Source organism: Neurospora tetrasperma (genome assembly GCF_000213175.1).
Source record: "Neurospora tetrasperma FGSC 2508 unplaced genomic scaffold NEUTE1scaffold_2, whole genome shotgun sequence".
Taxonomy (NCBI): Eukaryota; Fungi; Ascomycota; class Sordariomycetes; order Sordariales; family Sordariaceae; genus Neurospora; species Neurospora tetrasperma.
In genome coordinates this window covers 4931180-4951376 of record NW_009799100.1, presented here as the reverse complement: position 1 = coordinate 4951376, position 20197 = coordinate 4931180, and the positions used below count along the sequence as shown (strand labels likewise).

The 20197-nt window shown below is 51.7% G+C and overlaps 3 protein-coding genes across 3 annotated transcripts; 1 reads left to right on the top strand and 2 right to left on the bottom strand.

The window, feature by feature from the left end:
- Positions 1 to 679: 679 nt before the first annotated feature.
- NEUTE1DRAFT_116661 (DNA-binding protein cre-1) lies at positions 680 to 2866 on the bottom strand (the record flags this gene model as incomplete). Its single annotated transcript, XM_009851730.1, has 1 exon — positions 680 to 2866. The coding sequence occupies one exon, from the start codon at positions 2425 to 2427 to the stop codon at positions 1138 to 1140; it is 1290 nt and encodes a 429-aa protein (XP_009850032.1).
- A 3871-nt stretch (positions 2867 to 6737) lies between these two features.
- NEUTE1DRAFT_109302 (uncharacterized protein) lies at positions 6738 to 7981 on the bottom strand (the record flags this gene model as incomplete). Its single annotated transcript, XM_009851729.1, has 5 exons — positions 6738 to 7022; positions 7171 to 7501; positions 7562 to 7663; positions 7748 to 7757; positions 7858 to 7981. 5 exons carry the CDS (start codon positions 7979 to 7981, stop codon positions 6738 to 6740), a joined length of 852 nt encoding a protein of 283 aa, XP_009850031.1.
- A 3789-nt stretch (positions 7982 to 11770) lies between these two features.
- NEUTE1DRAFT_40459 (uncharacterized protein) lies at positions 11771 to 13403 on the top strand (the record flags this gene model as incomplete). The annotated part of the gene is made up of 4 exons (XM_009850553.1): positions 11771 to 11831; positions 11890 to 12091; positions 12155 to 12203; positions 13014 to 13403. 4 exons carry the CDS (start codon positions 11771 to 11773, stop codon positions 13401 to 13403), a joined length of 702 nt encoding a protein of 233 aa, XP_009848855.1.
- Positions 13404 to 20197: the final 6794 nt, after the last annotated feature.

Genomic DNA, 20197 nt, shown 5'->3' with positions numbered 1-20197 from the left:
AAAGTCCCTAGAGGTACCTTTTGGGATGAGAGGGATGATCGACTTAACTTTGTTTTCCCCCCCCCCCCCCCCCCCCCCCCCCCTTTTCTTCTTAGCAGGAGATCGATAATGAGCCGGAGGTGGAAGGGATGGGCATAGCTGAATTTCGTTGCTGCCCGCCCAGCTAGCCAGCCCGCCGCGAACCTTTTCAGTAACCCCGGTCTGAATTGTGTCGCACACGGTAGTTTGATGAATGATTCTGAGACACAATTCGGGAGACACACTCGAGTTGCGTACACAGACTGATGAGGTGCAATGGCATGACAGTTTACCTTGCATTAAGAGAGTAGGAAAAATATCGTGTTATGATACACACCAGCTTCGAGAGCAAAAAGGGAGGATTTGTCAAAACGAGATCAAACATCATCACTCATGCGACCAAGTGGAAAAGGACTGTTGTTCGAGTAGATGCGGATGCATTACTTCAAAAGAAGAGAGCGTATTGCTTGTTTGCTTTGATCACGCTGTTCATTACCAGACAGACGCACTAAGGATTACACTGCAGATCTCGAACGGATTGATAATAAAATGAAGAAGAGAGGCGTCTCTCCTTTTGTATTCTTGCCTGCATGTCTGCTATAACCAGAGGAGAGATGGGAGATGGGATATGATAAAGCCAGATCTATCCCGTCGCAAAAAAAAAAAAAAAAAACACGCCAATGAATATGATGAAACACAGATGTGAAAGGAAATATTTCCTAATCCCAAAAGCAAATGTATGCCTCCCCGATTCTATAATGTTCCCAGTAGTCCATAGACAAAAAGAATTTCGCTGTGCCAACTGTCCGATTTCCAATGCCATTCGCCCGCTAGCAAAAGCCCAACCAAATGATCCATCCCTTTTTGGCCGACAGTTATTAGACGAGTGTACCAAGCAAAATAAAAAAGAAAATGATCAAAAACACTCTATGCAAGCCATACTCCACCACCAGCTCCTAGTCAAGAACCAGTGGCAACCCAAAGTGTGATGAGAGGAATGGACCCATTGAACGCCAAAGTCTGCACCCTTCTATATCGTCCCGCTAGTTCCCGCTAGTTTTGATCATTCGTCGTTATCGAGCAAGTTTCAAAAAGTCAAGTTTGTCCACTGATGTTGCTTTACAACCGGTCCATCATCTCCGCCCCAGAGAGGCTGGTAGAAGAAGAGTTCCTGACACTTGGGTTGAACCCATCGGCGGGTCCAAGCAGATCCTGGACAGCAACCTTGGGCACGGGTAGTTTCCTTTGAGTGCCATCAGGTCGGCTGATGATGTCGGTCAAGGACATGCCACTGCTCCTGGGCGCAGCGGGAGGAGTCTGGGGAAGCGAGAACTGCCCATCAAGAGCGGGCTCGAGAGGAGCCAGCGCAGGCGTTGTGTGCTGTTGGCCCAAGGAAAGATTCCTGAAAGGGGGCAGCTCAAGGCCAGGATGAGGGCGCAGACGAGGCGAGTGAGCAGGAGTAGCAAGTGGAGTGTGATCGGGAGTAGGCGATAGCGAGTCGTGAGAGAATGTCGGGGAAGAAGGTGCTGTCGAGTTGGGCGAGTTGGGCCTCGACCTCTTGGCATGCCTGTAAGACTGGCCATAGTGGTCATCGTGATCCTCGTGGGAGTGCGACCTGGACATGTGATAGGCCTGGAGCCCAGGGAGCTGATTCCTGGAAGCCGTGGCGGCATGCAGAGTGTTTCCGTAGAACTGGAATCGTGGCTGAAAGTGATGATGAGCGGCGCCGTCCCGCTCAACTTGTCCGGCGGCCCTCGCGAGGAGCGAGATATCAGGACCACTTTGGCTGCCCGCGGAGCTACGGGAATGGCTATAGGGGTTGAGGCCCGAGGGAGCAAAGTTATAAGGGCTGTAAGAGTGAGGGGGTGACACGTTGGGAGAGGACATGGCAGTAGGAGGAGCAGAGCGGATAGCCTTGGGGCCGGGAGGAGGCATCATGTCGGGCTGCAGCCCGTGGTTGTGGACAAGGGGATGCTGCTGCTGCTGCTGGCCCTTGTTTCCCCTCCGCGAGTTAGGATTGCTGTGTATCCTCGAGTGCCGGGTCAGCTCGTCCGAACGCGAGAACTTCTTGCTACACCCCGGGAACTGGCACGCGTGCGGCTTCTCTCCTGTGTGGGTGCGAATGTGTCTTGTCTGATGCTCCAGGCGGTGGAAAGCCTTGTCGCACAGAGGGCACTTGTAAGGCCGTGGGAGCTCGTTGGCGGGCTCAGTAGGTTGGGCACCGGGCAGGGGCCCATTGGGGCGCAACAAGCCGACTGTCGCCATATCTGCTTCGGGCTGTGGTTGTTGCTGCTGTTGTGGTTGTGCGGTTTGTTGTCTTGGGGAGCCGCTGTGATCTCTCTTCTCGGCCGTGGATTCGGATGGATTCAGCAGATTGGAAAAATCTACTGCTGACTGTACGCGTTGCATGTGGTCCACCTCCGCTTGGGACCTAGTTGTCCCAATTAACGTCCTGGAGATATTGTGGCTGGTAAATCTTCCGATTGAGCTGTTGCGCTCGCTTGCGTGCAGCTGCAGGAGTACAAGAAATAAGGGAAAAAGTTCGCCAAACGTTCTTGACAAAAAATCCCTCTACTTCCTCCTCGCTCGTTTTTTGCTGGGCTTGTTGTTTGCTGCGCCGAAGACTCCGAAATCCAGAAGTAAGATGTTTTTTTGACGATGGGATTGTAGACCGGACCAGAATGTTGGTGTGGAGATCGGAGCAAGTGTTGTTGGGTGTTGGTTCGTATGTTGTGGTGCGGTGTGTTGTCTTCCTTGATAGGTAGGTAGCCAAGGCCAAGTGCCGGTCTGTGGGCGGGCGCGGGTTTTTGAATGCGATGTGGGTGATTGTTGGGGAACGTTGAGTGGTATGGGGAAGTAGTGACGAAAAACGGCGGGAAGAGATGATTTGGGGGAGCCGCACTGGTTTAAATGGGGAATGGGCGGTCTGACAGCCGGACTGACATGGGGCCACAGGCGGGCATGTGTGGACAGTGGGCAGGGCACCTCAGTGGGACGCCAGTGGACAGGAGTTGTTGCGGCCAGTGAGGGTGTGTGGAGTGGGCGGGTGGGCGTAGCGCCGCGACGACTCAGCGAGGCAGGAACACCTGGAGGACGGGCACAGACTCAAAGGGACTGGCGACCGGCCTGGAGGGATGCCAGGGGGAAGAAGGGGAACCTGGAAGGTGCAGGTGCCCAGTGGAGGCGGATCTGAGCTGTTATCATCGTACCCGTACGGGGTAATATTTCACATACAGTGAAAGATTGTAAAATACGAAACCCGGGGGCCCTCAGCACCAACACTGCTCGCTTGCTAACCGCTTCGGGCAACCCACAACCCGATGCAAACCTCATGCACTTTGAACAGAAATCTACCTAGTTAGCACATCCCGATCACGCTTCATCGAAATGTGTTCGATGGAAAGTTTGCTTGGAGAAGGCAATAGAGAAGCAGGCTTGCAGGTACATATGCCATCGTACGTGTACAATACAATACGCAGCACTGAGTGCCGCGGGTGAAGTCACTTCCCGCAGCCCGCCCCTCCAGACCTCCACGGGGGGGCTGTTGCAAATTTGGCCGGTGTGCCAGGAAGGTGCGGCAGGTATGTAAGTAGCGCTGGGGGTACGTGGGTTGACGTTGCGGGTTCAGACTCCGTTGCTCAAAAATTACACGATATTACGCCTAGACACGGACCAACCGTACAGGTACAGGCAGTCGTCTGAATCTCTGGATGGCGTGCAGCCGAGCTCACAGCCAGACATTCTTCCACATCCGCTGTGACCTTGATCACTTCTCCTCTTTTTGAATCATGCTCTGCTTGCCTGTCAGTATATCGGAAAGGGGGCTTGGATGGCATGGTCGGCTGATGAACAGATCCGGGGGGGGCCGCGGGGGAATTTCTGGATGGGTACGGAGAAAACGGTGGGGTTGAAGTGGAAATTCGAGCAGAGAAAACAGACATTGACCCCATGATAAGGCTTGCATTGCCGTTGGTGTGGAAAAAAGGCAGAGGGCGTTTGCGAAATAGATCTTGAGTTTTGGTGCTTCATCTTGGCGCCAATCCTGGTGTAAGAGGTTGCGCAGCTTCCATTTGGCCCTTTTGCCCACAGCAAGACACGCTGGCTGGCTGGGCATGGCTTGGAACATCTTGACTCTGCCTGAAACTGGAAGCTCGAGACAGATGGAATCGATGGCTACGTGAAGGGCTTCCAACGTTGCATCAAAAGGGCCAGGGCCGGCATACGTTGAGGCTTCTCTCCCGGGGCAAAGCCGGCATCATGCCAAAAGACATTTGGTGTAAGCTGCCTGGAGGAGACGTTACGAATCAAGGGCCGATCAGAGAGGGCTTGGGAGCGGTGAGGACCGTGGCTGAGCTTTCACATTGCCGTGAGATGAGATCCATTACTATCGAGCGGGCGTTGGGCGTCGTCAAGTCCCAGTTACCTGTCAATATTCAGCTTCTTGTCTCTTTGTGCTTGTGCTTCCACTTCAAAGAGAAACCCATTTGGTCTCACTCGACAGGTTGGGCGACCAGAATCGTCAAAGTCGATATATCACAATCCCGACCTGCTCGTCACTCCCCGCCAGCATGTTGAGGGGCGCACAAGAAGATGCGGGCCAAGACAGCTGTTGCGGTTTTGGAAGACAAGACACCTGAGGGCTTCCTGTTCCGATCACGACGAGAAAGCCTCTTCTTCTCGAGAAAACCATACACGTGTTAGGCGGGAGCCGTCGAACGAGGTGGGCGACCTTAGCCTTTTGTGTGTCTGCCTGGCTGGGCTCCCTTGTCTTACAAGACCGTCAGATACAGAGACAATCGCGTCATTCTCATGAGGACCACTGTTCTCGCCAGTTTTCGGCCGTCTCTCTCTCATCCGCCGTAGGCACGGCAGATCTCAAGGGCCCCGGCCCAGTCTAATCACGTCAAACCCGCCTGGCGGCACGTAGAGCTGAGTTTAAAGTTTGCCACTTTATCCATACGAGAAAGGAGTTTTTGCATGTGGGGGCTGGTTCGGTCATGATGGATCTGCTTGTGAAAGCTCGGAGGGCGACCACCTAGCACAAAACCATCATGGTGCCAGTCTCATCTCGTCCAGTTCCCCATGTTTTGGGTGGAGGATGCTCCACAGAACGACCGACCTGACGGAAATGTGAAATCATGCTCCGGCAGTGACCCTGGCCCAGCAGACAGGCCACAGAGAGAAAGAAAAAGCAGACAGGGAAGAGGTGGGGACGTGGCCGCAGACAGGCGCGCCCCGAGGGGTGGCGCCAATAGAGATAAGACTTCCATGCCCCAAGTCCCAAAGCGTAAGTGGAAAGCGTGGAGGGCCCCAGATTGTGGGGAGGCCAGCCGCTTTCGTTAGCCGCAGCCTGGGGTTGCTCATCAAGGTACCTACACTTCGTTGGACTGTGTGTCCTTGTGGTTGGCCCCGAGACATCCCGACGTCCTCCAGGAATCAGACGGCCTGCCGGACGGTGAGCGTCCGCCCTGTTCTGCTTGTTTCTCCGCTACAATTCTCAAGGCATCACCTTTGTCTCTCCATGTAATGTGCTACACTACACACAGCTCCGGCTGGAGAAGAGTGCCGAGACGGGTGCGGGTCCAGAGCCTTATCTCCAGCCGAAACCTGGGGTAACTTTTCCAAATCCCTATCAAAGTCGATTGATAAGCGCGCCATTTCACCTTCCGGGCTGCCCATAAAGAGGTGAACGAGCGAGATTAGCCTCGTCTACCTCGGTGAGACTCTGGCGAGCATTAGGCCGGGGTTTGGAGGCCAAATCGAGATAGGTTGTTGTTCCAAAACGCTATTTTCTTATCGACAGGACGGCGAGGTGCTTCACAGGGTTGCCCGGCACATGCCTCAGATGGTTGTTGGAAGTCGGGGAACGGACAGCACGGGGTCCCCGCCTGCGATCAAGTGCTACGCTACCGAATCTTGGGATTGCTGCTTGGCCAAAGTCCCCCGTTCGTTTCTTCCGCCCCTCGGATGAGATGGCGCGCCATTCCACGCCTTGTCACTGTAACAAAGCGACGACGTGGGGGTCTTTCAGTCACACACTCCCCTCTCGACATGTTGAAGCGTTATCATTTCATTTGCACGCCATCCATCACGGACTATTAGCCACCACAATATCCGACACCAGACACCATCAACGACCCGGATTGGAACCCGTTCCTGTCTGTCTCCTGGAAAACCCGTTCACGGGTTCGTAGGTTCAGTTATGTGTCGATTTCTGTGCTGTTGGCGCAATGACACGAGCAATAGCTGAATTGTCAGGTTGTACAAAAAGAGTTGTATCCACAAGTCCCCACGGGGTTCAGGCACACGGAAAGCTTTACTCCGTCATCGAGATAACGCTAGCCTGATTGGGAAGCTTTGCTCGTACACTAGGCTCAGGTCAACATGTGCAGTTACATAGAACACTGATAAAATCATATGGGTCGCGGTAGTCGTGATGATCATTCCAGGCGTGGACAAGCATTAAGATTGAATCGAAAGCTCATGTGATGCAAAGCCAAGAGCATGAGGCTTGACTTTGTTGTTGACGATGAGGCTCCGGTGAGACCGAGTCGCAAAGGTACACCTCCGCATAGATTTAACACGTTAGCTGGGTACTTTGGTCCTACAAGAATCAAGGGCTAAAGAAGGGCCACGCCAGACATTTATTGTACGAGAGTTCAGCTTCTTTGCCACCCCCAGAAGCCACGCTAACAAATCATATCCATGCAGAGGTGTACCTACGGGGTCTCCGGATCCCCGCCGTACTCCAGGTTCTGGGGAAGCGGATGCTCGGCTTCTGAATCATGGGGAGAGCCAGCGATCATCTCACCGAACTTTTGAAGATATCCAGAACTTGTCGCATTCTCTTCACCGTGTCGGACAGCCATCTTCCCGGTATACTGTGGTAGGCTTTCCGTCGGAACCGTATCGGTCTTATACATGGCAAGGGCAACCGTCCAGGAACGACTGCCTTCCCCGGAATGGTCACGGTGAATTTGCGGAGAGGCATTTTCCGTCCACAGCTGAAAAGGTGCAAGTTTGAAAGATACCGCTAGCGCGAGTCATTGGTCTGTTTGACCGACTCCAAACCGAGTCTGGGGTTGAGGCACCTTATGGGGCGGTATCGTGAAAGGTTTACCACAAGCCTCCACAGAAAGGCCGAATAAATACCTGGAGTTTCCCCGAAGCTCCGCGGCAGCGGCGAAAGAAACAAGAAAGAAGACAACGGAAGACGGACGCAGGGAGAGAAAAGTGCAAGGAAGGCGCGACTCGGGTAGAAGGCAGACTGGAAAGCTTTTCAAAAAGAAATTTTTTCTTGCTTGCAATCTGGATTTCCATGTCAGGAGCCTCCTCCACGATTGCCACATTTTGGCAAAGAGACTTGTGGTCCCTGATGCCTTGGTTCGCTTCGCCGGGATAGCAGCTGTTGTCGTAGGGCTTTGGAAGGAAGCGACGACGCGGCTGGTCGTGCGATACGCATTTACCCGACGGATCCGCTGCGCTGCTTCCAAGACCGTTCGCCATCATGGAGGGAACTGTACCTTCACCTGCCCAGGCTTACCTGTTGCAGGCTTTTGGGGGAAGGAAGCCCTGAAAGAGAGCGCGGGGGCCACATGTTACAGGCGGTCGTAATATCCCCAATAGGGACATGCCGGGTTTTGGCCTAAGGTAGGTAGTATACATACTTACCGTATCGGTACCAAGGGGTAATATACTTGATTGTACCGACGTACAGTACCGTACGTACGGGTAGCCACCTAGATGAATTTTACAATGTCGGTACACGTGTCTGGAGCAATTGGCTGTCCAAAGTTTACCTGCTATCTCCAGTTATCGTACCCACCATCCCGGACACACCTCTCCACGACAAGCTTTTTAGCTTCAGTCGTGCATTCCTGCTGCTCCCCTTGTCGTCCCCCAATTTGTTGATATCAAACGACAGGAAGCGCCGAGTCGCACCGAGCAAAGCTTGGCCCACCATCGCGAGTCTGAGCACTTTGACACATTTCCAAAGTGTCTGAAATAGCCTTCAATGCCGCCGAGTGGTTGGGATCAGATGTGGGTGAATTGTTTGCCCGCCATACATTGAATCCCGCCCGTGCACGCAACAGGCACGTTCCAGTCAGGAGTTCCTCATGCGAAGCCAAGGTGAGGTGATCATCTGGGACCCAGCAAACGGAGACGCAGGAGATTGCGACGATGATCCGGGGAAATAACTGAGGAGCAGGAGTTGATTGTTTTCATACCTTTTGGTGCTCCGTGCTAGCTGACGATGGGCACAATTCAAAAACACTAACGAGCGAGCGGGGGAGTTGGGGAAAAACAAATGATGCCCCTCCGATCACATGAAAGAAAGGCTCTCACATCTCAATTGAGAGCTTCTGCTGGTGCTGGATGGGGGGTCGGTGTGCTTGAAAGTTGGGGGATGTGCCCCCCTAGGCCAGAAAAGGAAGAGAGATGGAATTCATTCCGTCCCTTTTCTCCGAACGGTAATCGCCGCCGGTGATGTCGGTGATGTCAACCCCCGGCTTCTCATCCCTGGGCAAATTTCCACAGTTCTTAGCGCCAAGGAAACATCACCCCGTCACATTCACTACACTACCTTCGCGCTTTCACCTCCTCCGAACAAAGTCGAGGCTTTATCCCGTTGGAGCATGCCGTGTTCGCTAGGTAGATTCGCTTCTACATTAAGCGGCACCATGCTTTCAAGAACGCCTCTGAACGTCGTCCTCCTCGCGAAGGGCCCCCGTGCACGAACCACACAAGTCACAACTGCAGGTGCTTCGCAGCACCCTATTTGGGATTCAGACAGAAGTCGCAGATCCGGGCCCCGGGTGTCCTTTCCGACAAGCATCACTATCAAGGACCTATCAGTGATGTCCAAAGGGAGAACGCTCCGAAAATGCAGAAGGATCGTGAGCTCATCAGTGAGTGCAGCCAGGCAAACCAGCTGGCAACAAGCCATCAAGCATGTTATGTTGTGAAATGTTACAGAAACAACATTGGGTCCTTCAACTCGCATTCATATACAGCGTATCCTCATGATGGTTGGTTCATTCGCTACACATCTTTGTTAGAAGTTCGTCAGGCAAGTGAGAGGGAAAAAACCGGTATGGAGGAATTTATCCGTCTTGTGATGAACTTCATATGACACTCGACATTTTCCGCGTAAGGAATGATGACGCTCGTGCTCGATATACTTGTCATATCACCTAGCACTGACGAAAATTTCGCATCGCGGCGGCTCAGTCATACCGTGACCAGAAACACCGAAAAGCAACAATAAAATATATCGCTCGGCCTCAGACATTCAACGAGGGAGAAGACTAACAACAGCAATCTGAGAAACGTCACTCGAAGAAACAGAACGGTAATCGATGGCGTTCAATCATTGATACTAGAGCTTCGTTTGGGTAAGGCTTGGCATAGGTTTTGGTCCAAACAAATGGCTGATCAAGAGACACTCCAACGACTAATGAAACAAGGGGACAACTTGAACTATTCTTCCCCATGTCACATGCCCCTTTCTTCATCAACACCAAAATCCCATGTGGAGATAATTCATCTTTCTTCAACAATTTCCCTGTCAGGGCCAAGGGGATCAGACTGCAAGATACTGTAGGGTCCAGACAAGGAGCCTCATCTTCTCAGCCCTCTACACTACACACAGTCGTCCCTCCCCTTTCCCCCTCGAGGTTCATTGGGATTCGGCCTGGCCACCCGGGCGGTACTAAGTAATACTCCATTATACCAGTACATACGCACTTCTGTACTTGCGCCAAACGACTGCATGTGTAACGCAGTTACAAGACGCTAAAAAGTGTTGGAAAGCCAAGACATCTGAAAGGGTGAGGCGAGGAAAGAAGGAGAAAAAGAAAAGGCAAAAAGGAAGAAAATCCACGCCGGAACAGACAGGACAGGGTTCAAGTGTTCACCATCCATCACCGTTCCTCCGTAGGGCGAACGGCTTCCCCGGACCCCACGGGGAGAGAAATACGACGGCCATGCCTCTATGAGCATAGTTTACTTCTCCTTAATTTCCCCATTAGGGATAATGCTGATCTTAACCCCACAACATTAGTAGTGTACGAGATGAGCCTCACTCTCACCAGGGTTGAATTGGAGGGTTAGGAGGTGGGAGGTGGGACACTGAGTCAATCTGGTAACCGGGCTGAGCCGGGGAATATTATCAATCTTCGTCGTCTTCGTCATTTTCAATTCACTACGCGGGAGCAACTTGCCCTTGCTTCGCTTCGTGACGAGCGAAAAGCTCATTCTTTGGGCTTACTCCCACAAATGAGGGCAAAAGGGGCTCGCTAGAATGTTCTGTCTTTCGTTCTTTTCTTCTTCTTCTCCAAGCTAAGGGGGCTTAGGCAAGTCTAGGATGGCATGGACGGTTTTCGAAGCTTGATTGACAAATAATTAGTTGTCATCAAACGAGACGAGAAAAGGCACGTAAAACAATAGCCGGATCGGCATGATGAAGCACAAGCAGTGCAGCCAGACGGGAAGACTCCTGAAAACAGTCGGACATTGTGGGCGGAAAGCCGAGTTCAGGAATTCATGGTCATGGCATCAATACATAATTCCGTGGTGTTCAATACGGGAAACCGTATCAAAGCGAGATCTTCCAAAGACTGAGACGAGACTCGCATGTCTTGGGACTTGGCCTTTTGAAAGCTCGTGTTCTGGACTGTCTAGTCTCGGTGCTCACATGCGGATGAAATCATCCAGCCTGTGAATAACTTCCCACCAAGGAAGGGCCAATGTTGAGCATCCCTAGCAGCTTTAAGAACGTACTAAAATGTCGCGGTAGACCATCCGAACCGTCTCAACAATTGTCGTGGACTGATGTGATAAGCGATGGACTTCGTCAGATGTACCGATTCGTCGATGTGAGGAGACGTCATACTTTCGACTGATCGTGGGATTATCAGCTGAAGATGGTCGTGATCTGTTCTGGTTCGAAGAACAACGGACCGAAAAGAAAACCTGGAAATTTCAACCACGGAAGGTATGAAACGGAGTGCTCGTAACAGTACGTATCGATAAGATCCTGTCAAAGAGCCGGACCTGCCTGGAGCCAGCCTTGCGCATGCACGTCGCTGGCCTGGCTGTAAATGTGTCTGTCACTTGCCCCGTTCGTCGTCCCAATTCAGCAACGCTGAATGACCATTACCGTAACGGTACGTACATACCAGCCCTTTCACCCTCTCCCCGCGGGATGTGCACCGGCTCTCCAAATAGACTACTTGGCATCTCCAACGTCGCGACGAGACTGACGTCGACCAAGCCAGCAAGATCAAGGTGGCCCAGCTACACTACACCTCTGCCGGCATATTACTTGTTTGGGTGGTGCCGCCACTTGAAAATTTCAGGACATTGGAGGTGAGCAAATCAGCCATCTTTCGTACGAAAGATAAAGTTATCGCCACTTTGCAGTTCACCACGCTAACCTTACATTCAAATGCCGGCAGAGGTGTACGTACCTTGCGAAACCGCGACCCTCCCCGCGCTCCGGCCGGAACACCGATGATCGTCGAGTCCTCAACTCCCCCGGATCTACACCAAGTGCCCTTTAGCCGCCTTCCGGCGTGCGCGCTACCGTAGCAGCCGACGCCGAGCTTTGGACAGTGACCGCAACCGCCGGGAAAAACGGGGCTGCCCTATCATTCTCCGCTCCCGATTGTTCCGACTTGGACGGTGCCGTTATTACCTACACCCAGACTGGTTTGTTCCGCCGTCACCCAGCCCACGCTCTCCGGGCAAGATGGATTACCACGAAAGACATGGCCATGATGTCGCCAGCTTCGATGATCTCCCTTCAACGCGTGAGATGTCCTGATAACCGTAGACGTAATTCCCCAATCGCTGACGTATCCTGTGAAGATCGCATGCCTACCGTCTCCGCTGCCGATGCCTTGGATGACCTGAACGATGGAGACAACTCGCCTTTCATCCCTACCAGCCTAGACGCCCTCGATGCCGCTTTGAAACCGAGTCTAGACATCGAAACAGTCACTGGAGGAATACAGAAGGGTCAAGTTACTGAGATTTGGGGGCCTCCTGGCGTCGGAAAGACTGCTTTCGGGTGAGTTGACCGTTCGCATCAAAGGAAAGCAAGTGGCTTCTCAATTTGACTGATACCATACAGCATACAACTCTCAGCCAACTGCCTGAGTGAGGGCAAAGGTGTCGTTTGGGTAGGTAGGTCCGTTTATGCAGTGATTGTGCTGTCAACCTACGGGTGCACTAACCATTCGCCCTAACTTCCCGATATAGATGGATTTCACCGAGTTCCAATTGAGCGTCTGCGCTCTGTCCTTGGCTCCAGAGTGAAGAGGGACAAGGAAAGGGAACAGGAAGAAGCGACAGTCGATGAGCGCCTCAATGCTCTCACGCACTACACATGCCTCAGTCTACCTCACTTGATCGCTCTTCTATGTCGACCTACGCCGAGCTGCATACCGCAAGACACATCGCTTATAGTGGTCGATTCTTTATCCGCGCTGGTAAATCATGCCTTTCCAAGGACACCAGAGCAAAAGAAGATGGTGGATAATAAAGGAGACAAAGGTACGTTCCCCCCACCCAAGCAAAGCATGGCGTTGGTCTGACAGTCTCAAAGTTCCATCTCTTTCCGCTCGGAGGTTGCAAGTACTGCAGTACATCATCGGCGCACTTCAGAAACTTGCCGCCACGAGAGACATAGCTATCGTTGTTCTCACACAATGCGCAACAAAGGTGATGCAGGTAGAACGGGGAGCAACTCTTGTGCCGGCTATAAACGCCAGCGTATGGGAGCAGGGAGTTTCTACCAGACTTGTGCTGTACCGCAATTTAGCGTTCAGTGACGCAAAAGTGCAAGGCTTGCGTCTTGTTGGAGCGCAGAAACTCAATGGGAAGACTAGCGAAGCATCTGTTGACACTATCTGCGCCTTTGATATCGAAGAGGTAAACCTACTCCCCACCCAGTTACAAGTCTGCTTAGTTATTGACATGTCATATATCAGAGCGGCTTGGTTACAGTCGAATACGACTTCAGTGAACCGCTACCGAACCACTTGTCTACACCGAGCACGAAGCGAAAGTTGGGTGACACCACTTTGGAGATAGCCGATAGCGATGATGAGGATTACGGTTGGCAGGAAGAGGACGACGAAGCCGTGCCGCCTCCGCCCTCGCAGTGGCAGGGAAGCGAGGACATCCTTCTTGTCCCAGAGCCTGAAAGCGATCAAGAGGATGAGGAGCCAGAAGAGGAGAAAGAGGGATCTGACAAAGCCGAAGATGCAGGTGACGAAGACGCAGACGCCGCCTTCAACACCACGGCGGACGAATCACAGCTCGCCAGTAAGGTCTTTGGTCGTGATCGGGAGATTCAGGATTCTCAGGCCGACTGGTGAGTCTTAGCCACAGCTGAGCCGCAGAATCCAACAGTCACGCAGAGAACGGAGTCGAGACTGCCGGTCACACTCGGTATCACTGGTATCGTAACATGCACCCCTGATTGAAGGCTACGCTGGTCTTACCATTCCCCAGTTTTCATGACATCTCTTCATCTCCAGCTTGTCTCCGGATTCTCCAGAGCGCCCCACCTTTCCAGTTTCCCTCGGCCTCTCGCCGAGCTGGCGCCCCTCCATTCTTTGCATCTGGAGCAACAGCAGGCTTCCCCTGACATGACCGTCAAGCAAGGCTCATGCGATGGAGAAAGGTATGGAGAAAACCCCGTGCGATAATCTGACAAAAAACTCCGTGCAGGAACCTTGATGGCCTCTTTGTCTCTGTATCCTCCTTGTCAAAATTTTCTGTTTTGTGTTTCCCCGAATCAATTGCGGTTGCTGGTGTTTGGGGCCCCCACGGGGGGATCAGGAGGGACCAGGTTTGCGGCGAAATCTCTACTTGATGCGCCGACGCCATCTCCCAAACTTGTTGCAATCAAGCGATCGAACGTGCGCATGGCATCGAAACTCAAAATTTTCTCTGCCTCGTTCGGTCGAGGTTCGCTTGCTGGGATGATGAATCGATTAAAATCGGACCAACAACCAATTGATGAGGGCGGTGCCTCCCTCGGCCTTATGCCGGATCTCGGCATCATCTGCCGATGGTATTTTGAAGAGGCTCCGCAATTTCTCCACTCAAAACAGAGAAAGCGAAAAAAACGAAAGACAAAAAAAAGAAAACCGGGGCACGGGCATGCCGGTGCCTTGGGGGTCCTTGGCGCTCAGTTCTACTTTCTCTTTCCCACTCGGGATTGGCAACTCGCAAGGAGCCGGGGCAGGCGCAGTTGAAACGGGGGTCTGGGGAATCCGTCGGGGTTTCCTATTGGGATTCTCCCTCTCTCTTTGAGGTTTTGGGGGCGGGCTGATTGTGGGCGTGTGGGATGTCTGTGTGGGTTGAGGGGGGTGATGAGGGTTTGTTTGTTACCAGGCCCTGCTACCTGCCAAGAGCAAGATGGAGTCCAGAATCCTAGGCAAGCAACCCGCTGTTTGTAACAATGATACTTGATACTTACGGTACGTAATATTGATACCGTACGCCAAAGTTTCAGGCACAATCGTACAGCTGAGACGTTCCAATCAGACGATACCTCTACGGCACGGCACGGCACTGGGGCTGTACGAAGCATCCATTGGTGATGCCGAAACGCAGATTTGTGTGTGCAGTGTAGTGTACGATCCAGCCGGAAGACTCCATTCGTCGTAGTCAAACACTAATACGAGCACTTCACGATGGAGCCAAAAGACAATTGCATAACGGACACGTGTTTAGGTGAAGCCGTGGTAGAATATCACCATCACCAATTGCCTAATTTCCCCTGGCACCGCCCGCCCACTACACGTGGACCGTACCTCTTCAAGTTTCACTGCCACTGGTGAGAAGGTCCGTCGGAAACAGCGAGAGAGCGCGAGACAGCGAGGCCATACCAGGCCGGATCGGGTCCGTCCGAAAGGCAAGGGAACTTCAAACCAGCTGGATCGATTACGAAGTCTCTTAGGCCCGACTATTTCCATCTGTCTACACTAGTGTAGTGTAGTGTAGTGTAGTGTAGTCAGTGCTTTGCTGGACAATGAAGCAACGCAACTTGCTCAGGGGCAATGCAACAATGACAACAACTGAATGCAACTGGCCCTAGGGAAACTGCTGCTGCGGCTGCGGCTAAGGCTGTTGGTGCTGCTGCTGCATCGACAACACACGGTTGTAACAAAGGGAACGCTTTTCTGTTCCGTGTTATTTTCGTTCTTTGTTTCTTACCTTACGGAGTTGAGGGTCCTGTCCTACTATCCACTCAACTGCATGGCATCGTGCGATCTGTCGACCGAAACCAGATCTCTTCAAACATGATTGATGATTCATAATGCTTCCGCACACGGCGGCGGCACATTAGACAAGCAATCACCTCCGGAGTTGCACCGGTCTCAATGGCTCATTCCAAGTTCCGAATAAAGAAGCCACTGCGTTGCCGAGGAGGGCCATTGCGGTCACCGGTCAAAGAGCTTCTCCTCTCCGAAAGGTTCGCTACCTCTGCCGTCCCGAGGTTGGACGTCCAGTCGGGGCCTCACATCCGGCTTCGTTCCAAGGGGCGCGCAAAAATTCCATCTTGAAAATTGAATGTGACGAAAGCCAATGTGGAAAACAGGAAAACTTGAACCTCGCCAAAGACAAGCGAGAGTCGCAATATTGTGTTCCTCCTTGCTGCTTGCCTTCCATTGCCTTGCAAAGTCAAGGTGGCAGGGCCGATCCGATCTGTATGTCGCTCAATGCGGCGGCTCTGCCGCCTGTACAACAGCCGTCTAATATAGAGAGGTATGAGGTGACATAAAATGTATTGTATACATACCTACGTAGGTACGCCGTACCGTCAGCCAGTTATCTGGTGTGCTTGCTCCTGAACTCAATAGTCGAGAACGAACGTGGACCTTGCATCTGGATCGTAGCAGCCATTAATCAGATGCGGGAACTCCAACTCATCGAATCAACTCAATACCTACATAGTTATATGTGTATCAGTCCTTGCCCGGCCCGTATATGTACCGTTCCGCTGAAGTCCATCTCCATTCTTCAGTTACCCGACGGGGAGAAATCGAACGGTGAGAAGTGGTGACACAGCGGCTCGGCTCGGCGGCTTAGCGGCTCAACTGGGACGGACGAACTTGAGCCTATGCTGTGTTACGTCCAGGATAATCTCGATTTCACCAAGGTAGCGACCTAGGTAGCTACATGACATGGTCGCCACGAGCGAGACAGTAGGTAGATACGAGACAGTCAGTGGTCGGCGGACGTGGAAGTAAAAGATTTGGGTAGCACACTGCTGATTTGTTCTAAATGGCCGGGACAAAGGGAGGGTGTGAAGAGTAAGAACTCTAACAAAGGTTTGTGTCAAGATGAGTCTCAACTGTTGGTGCCCAAGGGCGTATACTACATCCTCTAGCTCTAGGATGCCTTGAGGCCGCGGTTCATGCGGCGTAGCATTCCCCTTCCACACAAATTTAGGTCGAGGTAGGTTAATGTTCGTTGTAGCTTCTCAGAACACACTGCCTAAGTACCTACCTTAACCTCCGTCGAGCTTATATCGATTACACGTGTAGTCCCATCACATGTCAAACCTGACATGTCAACTTTATGCGGACTCTCACCAGCAGTAAGTAAGACCTCTAGAATAGGGTCCAGATCACAGTGCGTACTATCTTCCTTCTCTAAACCCAGTGCCCCAAATTGTATGTACACGTGTAGATTGCGTGCTTGGCAGGGTCCAATGTCCGAATCCAGTCAATAGTTGCTTTGCTGGACTCTCACTTCCGATCTGTCGGGTAGTGTCTTGACTTTCACATGGGTATTTGGGGACATAATTGGCCATCTTATGTTTTCATTTTTCATGTCCGGTCCTCGACTTAAGCCTCGTGGCCCGTATCAAGTCCCCTGGACAACCCTCCGTAGGCCGTATGAATGTTGTCTGTCTGTCCCAGGAATCACCATATCTCCACGTACCTATGTATGTATCTTTCTCACGTGCAATCCCTGTACATTACCCCAAATTACCCCCAGGCTTCTGGACTCCTCCGGAGTCTGGAATCTGGAGTCCCCAGATAGGTCCACTTGCACACCTCGGACGACATCGACTTGAGCCTCGAGCCGCGGTCCAGAGACGGGGCAATGAAACTGGGACTAGTTGTGATAGTACCGGAACTGGGACTGGGACCTACTGGGACTGGATGGCGAGAGGGAGGCAAGTCGGAACCGGCAAAACTGTTATTAACCGTCGCCGCGCTGTATCCTATCTTCAACTTCCAGTCCTAACAAGAACCTCGGTACCTGCCGTGTTTAAGATTTACTTGCTCGAACCTTTCACCGGCGGAGTAGCCAAGCTAGGAAGTTCATCAACCACCACTTGGAGGAAGGCTCAAGGAAAGGGATGAAGTACCCAACGACCGAGGAACGACACGATACTACAACATGCAGGTTGACACGGTACGGCGATAACACACTCGTTTGAAGGATGGACCTGTTCGCAGAGGGTAAAGAAATAAATCGATACATACGTGCCCATGACACCTTCCTTTTCCGCAAGGACAGATTGTGGTATGCAGATATGAAGTTGCAGACCGACCGGCCATGCAGGGACGATTCCCCGTGGGGTTGTACATGCTGGAGTTGTCGCGGTTGTTTGATGCAGGCAGCCATTTGTGGGTAATTGTCAAAGAGGCTTGTTGTTGTTGTTGTTGTTGTTGTTGTTGTTGTTCGTTGGTGGCACGGGTAGGGCAGAACGGCCCAACGAACGAACGAAGGACTGAATCGATGTTGCCATCAGTATTATGTGCGTCGGGTTGAGTGGTTCATAGTTTTGAAAGGTGTCGTTGTTTCACACGTGTTTGCGCAGCTGACGGACGCAGGGGTTGATTCCATGGTTGGTTGGTTGGTTGGTTGATTGGTGTTTGGGAGGTGCTTGCTGATGTTCGTGGTTGGTGGTTGAGATCGATGATGGTTGTTTGGTGTGTTCGACACAAGTGACGAAAATGTCCGAAACACAAAATGTTAAATACGATTACATTACAGGACGAAAACAAAAAGTACGCTTTTCTTTGCTTTTGCTCGGGAGGCCTATGAAAGACTTTGTTATTCTCCCGGTGCAGACTCCGAAATTTGATAATAACCGTTTAACCGGAGCAACCAGGTCGACAAAATCGGCAGATATCACCTGTCAAAAAAGGTAAGAAAAAAAAAATGGCTATTTTATCCTGGACAAAAGTACCAACCCACAATTTCACATGCGCTACGCCCTACAAGTGGGACTTCCCTGGCTTGGTTGTTGTGTCTGTCATTCTTCCCTCGGATCAACGACACCTTCCACTTGACGACATTTTCAGTTTCTGACACTTCAGACTTCGGACCATACCCTTCAAACTCTCCTTTCACATACATTACACTACAAGAGACCTCGGGGACACACACCCTCATTCTTCAGGGAGCATATCTCTGCCCCTCACTGAATCTCGTTCGGCCCGTTCCATTTCCGCCGGCCCCCGTGCAGCTTCCCCTCAACAAATTCCAAATCTCAAACCATACCTCGAACGATACTGATACCGAGGGCCCCACATGGTCACATCCCCGCGGCTTCCGAACGTTGCAACGGCCCTTGAGCCGCATACAAACATCGGATGATGGAGTGTGGGGGATGGGACCATGCTAGACGTGGGGAGAATCCGTTGTGTTTCTAGCGCAGACGATCTGGACTCTGGATCTTGATTCTTGCTGTTGCGGATGGCTTCTTGTTAGTAAAGCTGGAAACAAGTTATTTGTTGAGACTCGACAATGTCCACAAGTATCCTATGTTCCTTATCTTTGACGATTCTGGCCTAACCATAGCTTTGGGGTAGATGGAGACCCAGACAGATATGTTACGGACCGAGATGGTAGTGGCCCCCTCGGCGATGCTCTTGGGAGACTATCTTGGGAATATAATGCATTTTTTGCCTGCAACAAAGCACATACGACCATACCCACTGGAAAACTCGGGATCCCGTCCGCTCTCCCATAGATAAGCCAGTGAGGGCCAGACTAGTAGTTGGGTCGGTGACGACCAGCGAATCCCTGGTGTTGTATGTCTTTTTATTCTAATTCTCTTCCTTTTTTCTTGGATCTCTCCTTTCTTCCAACGGCTATCTTGCTTGTCTTATTTCCCGTTTCTTTTTCTTTATTTCTTATCTAGAGCAATTTAGCCGGCGGCAAAGATAACGAGGCGGCAGCTTCACAAAGGAAGTCACGTTAATAAACTCACGTTAGCAACAGCTTACCGTTCCTACGGTGAGGTCATCTTGTATGTAACGATCTCGACGATGACTTCTTTTTCCGCCTACCTGCTGCATCAAGGATGGGTTTTTTCGTTACCATCTGGTCCCCTGCCATATTGGTTCGTAGAAGAGGCCACCTGCACTGTCTCTTCACCAACAGTCCAGCCGTTCGCTCATACATGGATTCTTAGCATCAAGCCTTGACAACTTTATTGTATAGTTCATTTCGAGTAGTCAATAGCTCTTCAATAATCCTACTACGTGCCTGCCGTTCGAAATCTCAGTACACCCGCCGTTTGACGCTGACGCTATCTATTCTACACTACAGCGGGCAGTTGGTTCCAAACGCCTAGAAGAGTAACGTCCTCTCTGAGTGAAAGAAAGCCTTACCTGTAGTTGTAATATCGTCGAAGTTGACAACCAAAGGGATTTCGTCCCCCCAGAAGGCTCTTTTTGCATGGGATCCGAATAGTAAATAGTGTCCCGTTCATTGCCTAGTAGCCTGCGAAAAGGTTCTTGTCTTCTTGGTTCTGAATGCGCGGTTCAGTGACCCAACGTAGTGGACATAGAGTTGCAGTTAACCTGAAATCGGTAGATGCTTCGATACAAGTCGATACAACTCAGTCACAGCCTTGAAAAACTTGTCTGCCCTAAGTTGAGAGCTAGACTTCTTCATCCATGCAAAAGATCCTGCCTTTGGCAATCAGCGTGGTGCAGTTGGCGACGAAGATACCATCGACCAGTGGCACAGCACAAATGACTTGGATGGGGCATTGCGGTGATGTTAACGGAGGGAAGTCTGGAAGCAGAGCTGATATTTGCCAAGTGAGGCAGGATGAGTTGGGAACGGCTGAATGGTGATGCGGATGTTGCTAGGCTCGAGATGAGAATCCCTGTGGCATGAAGCCAAC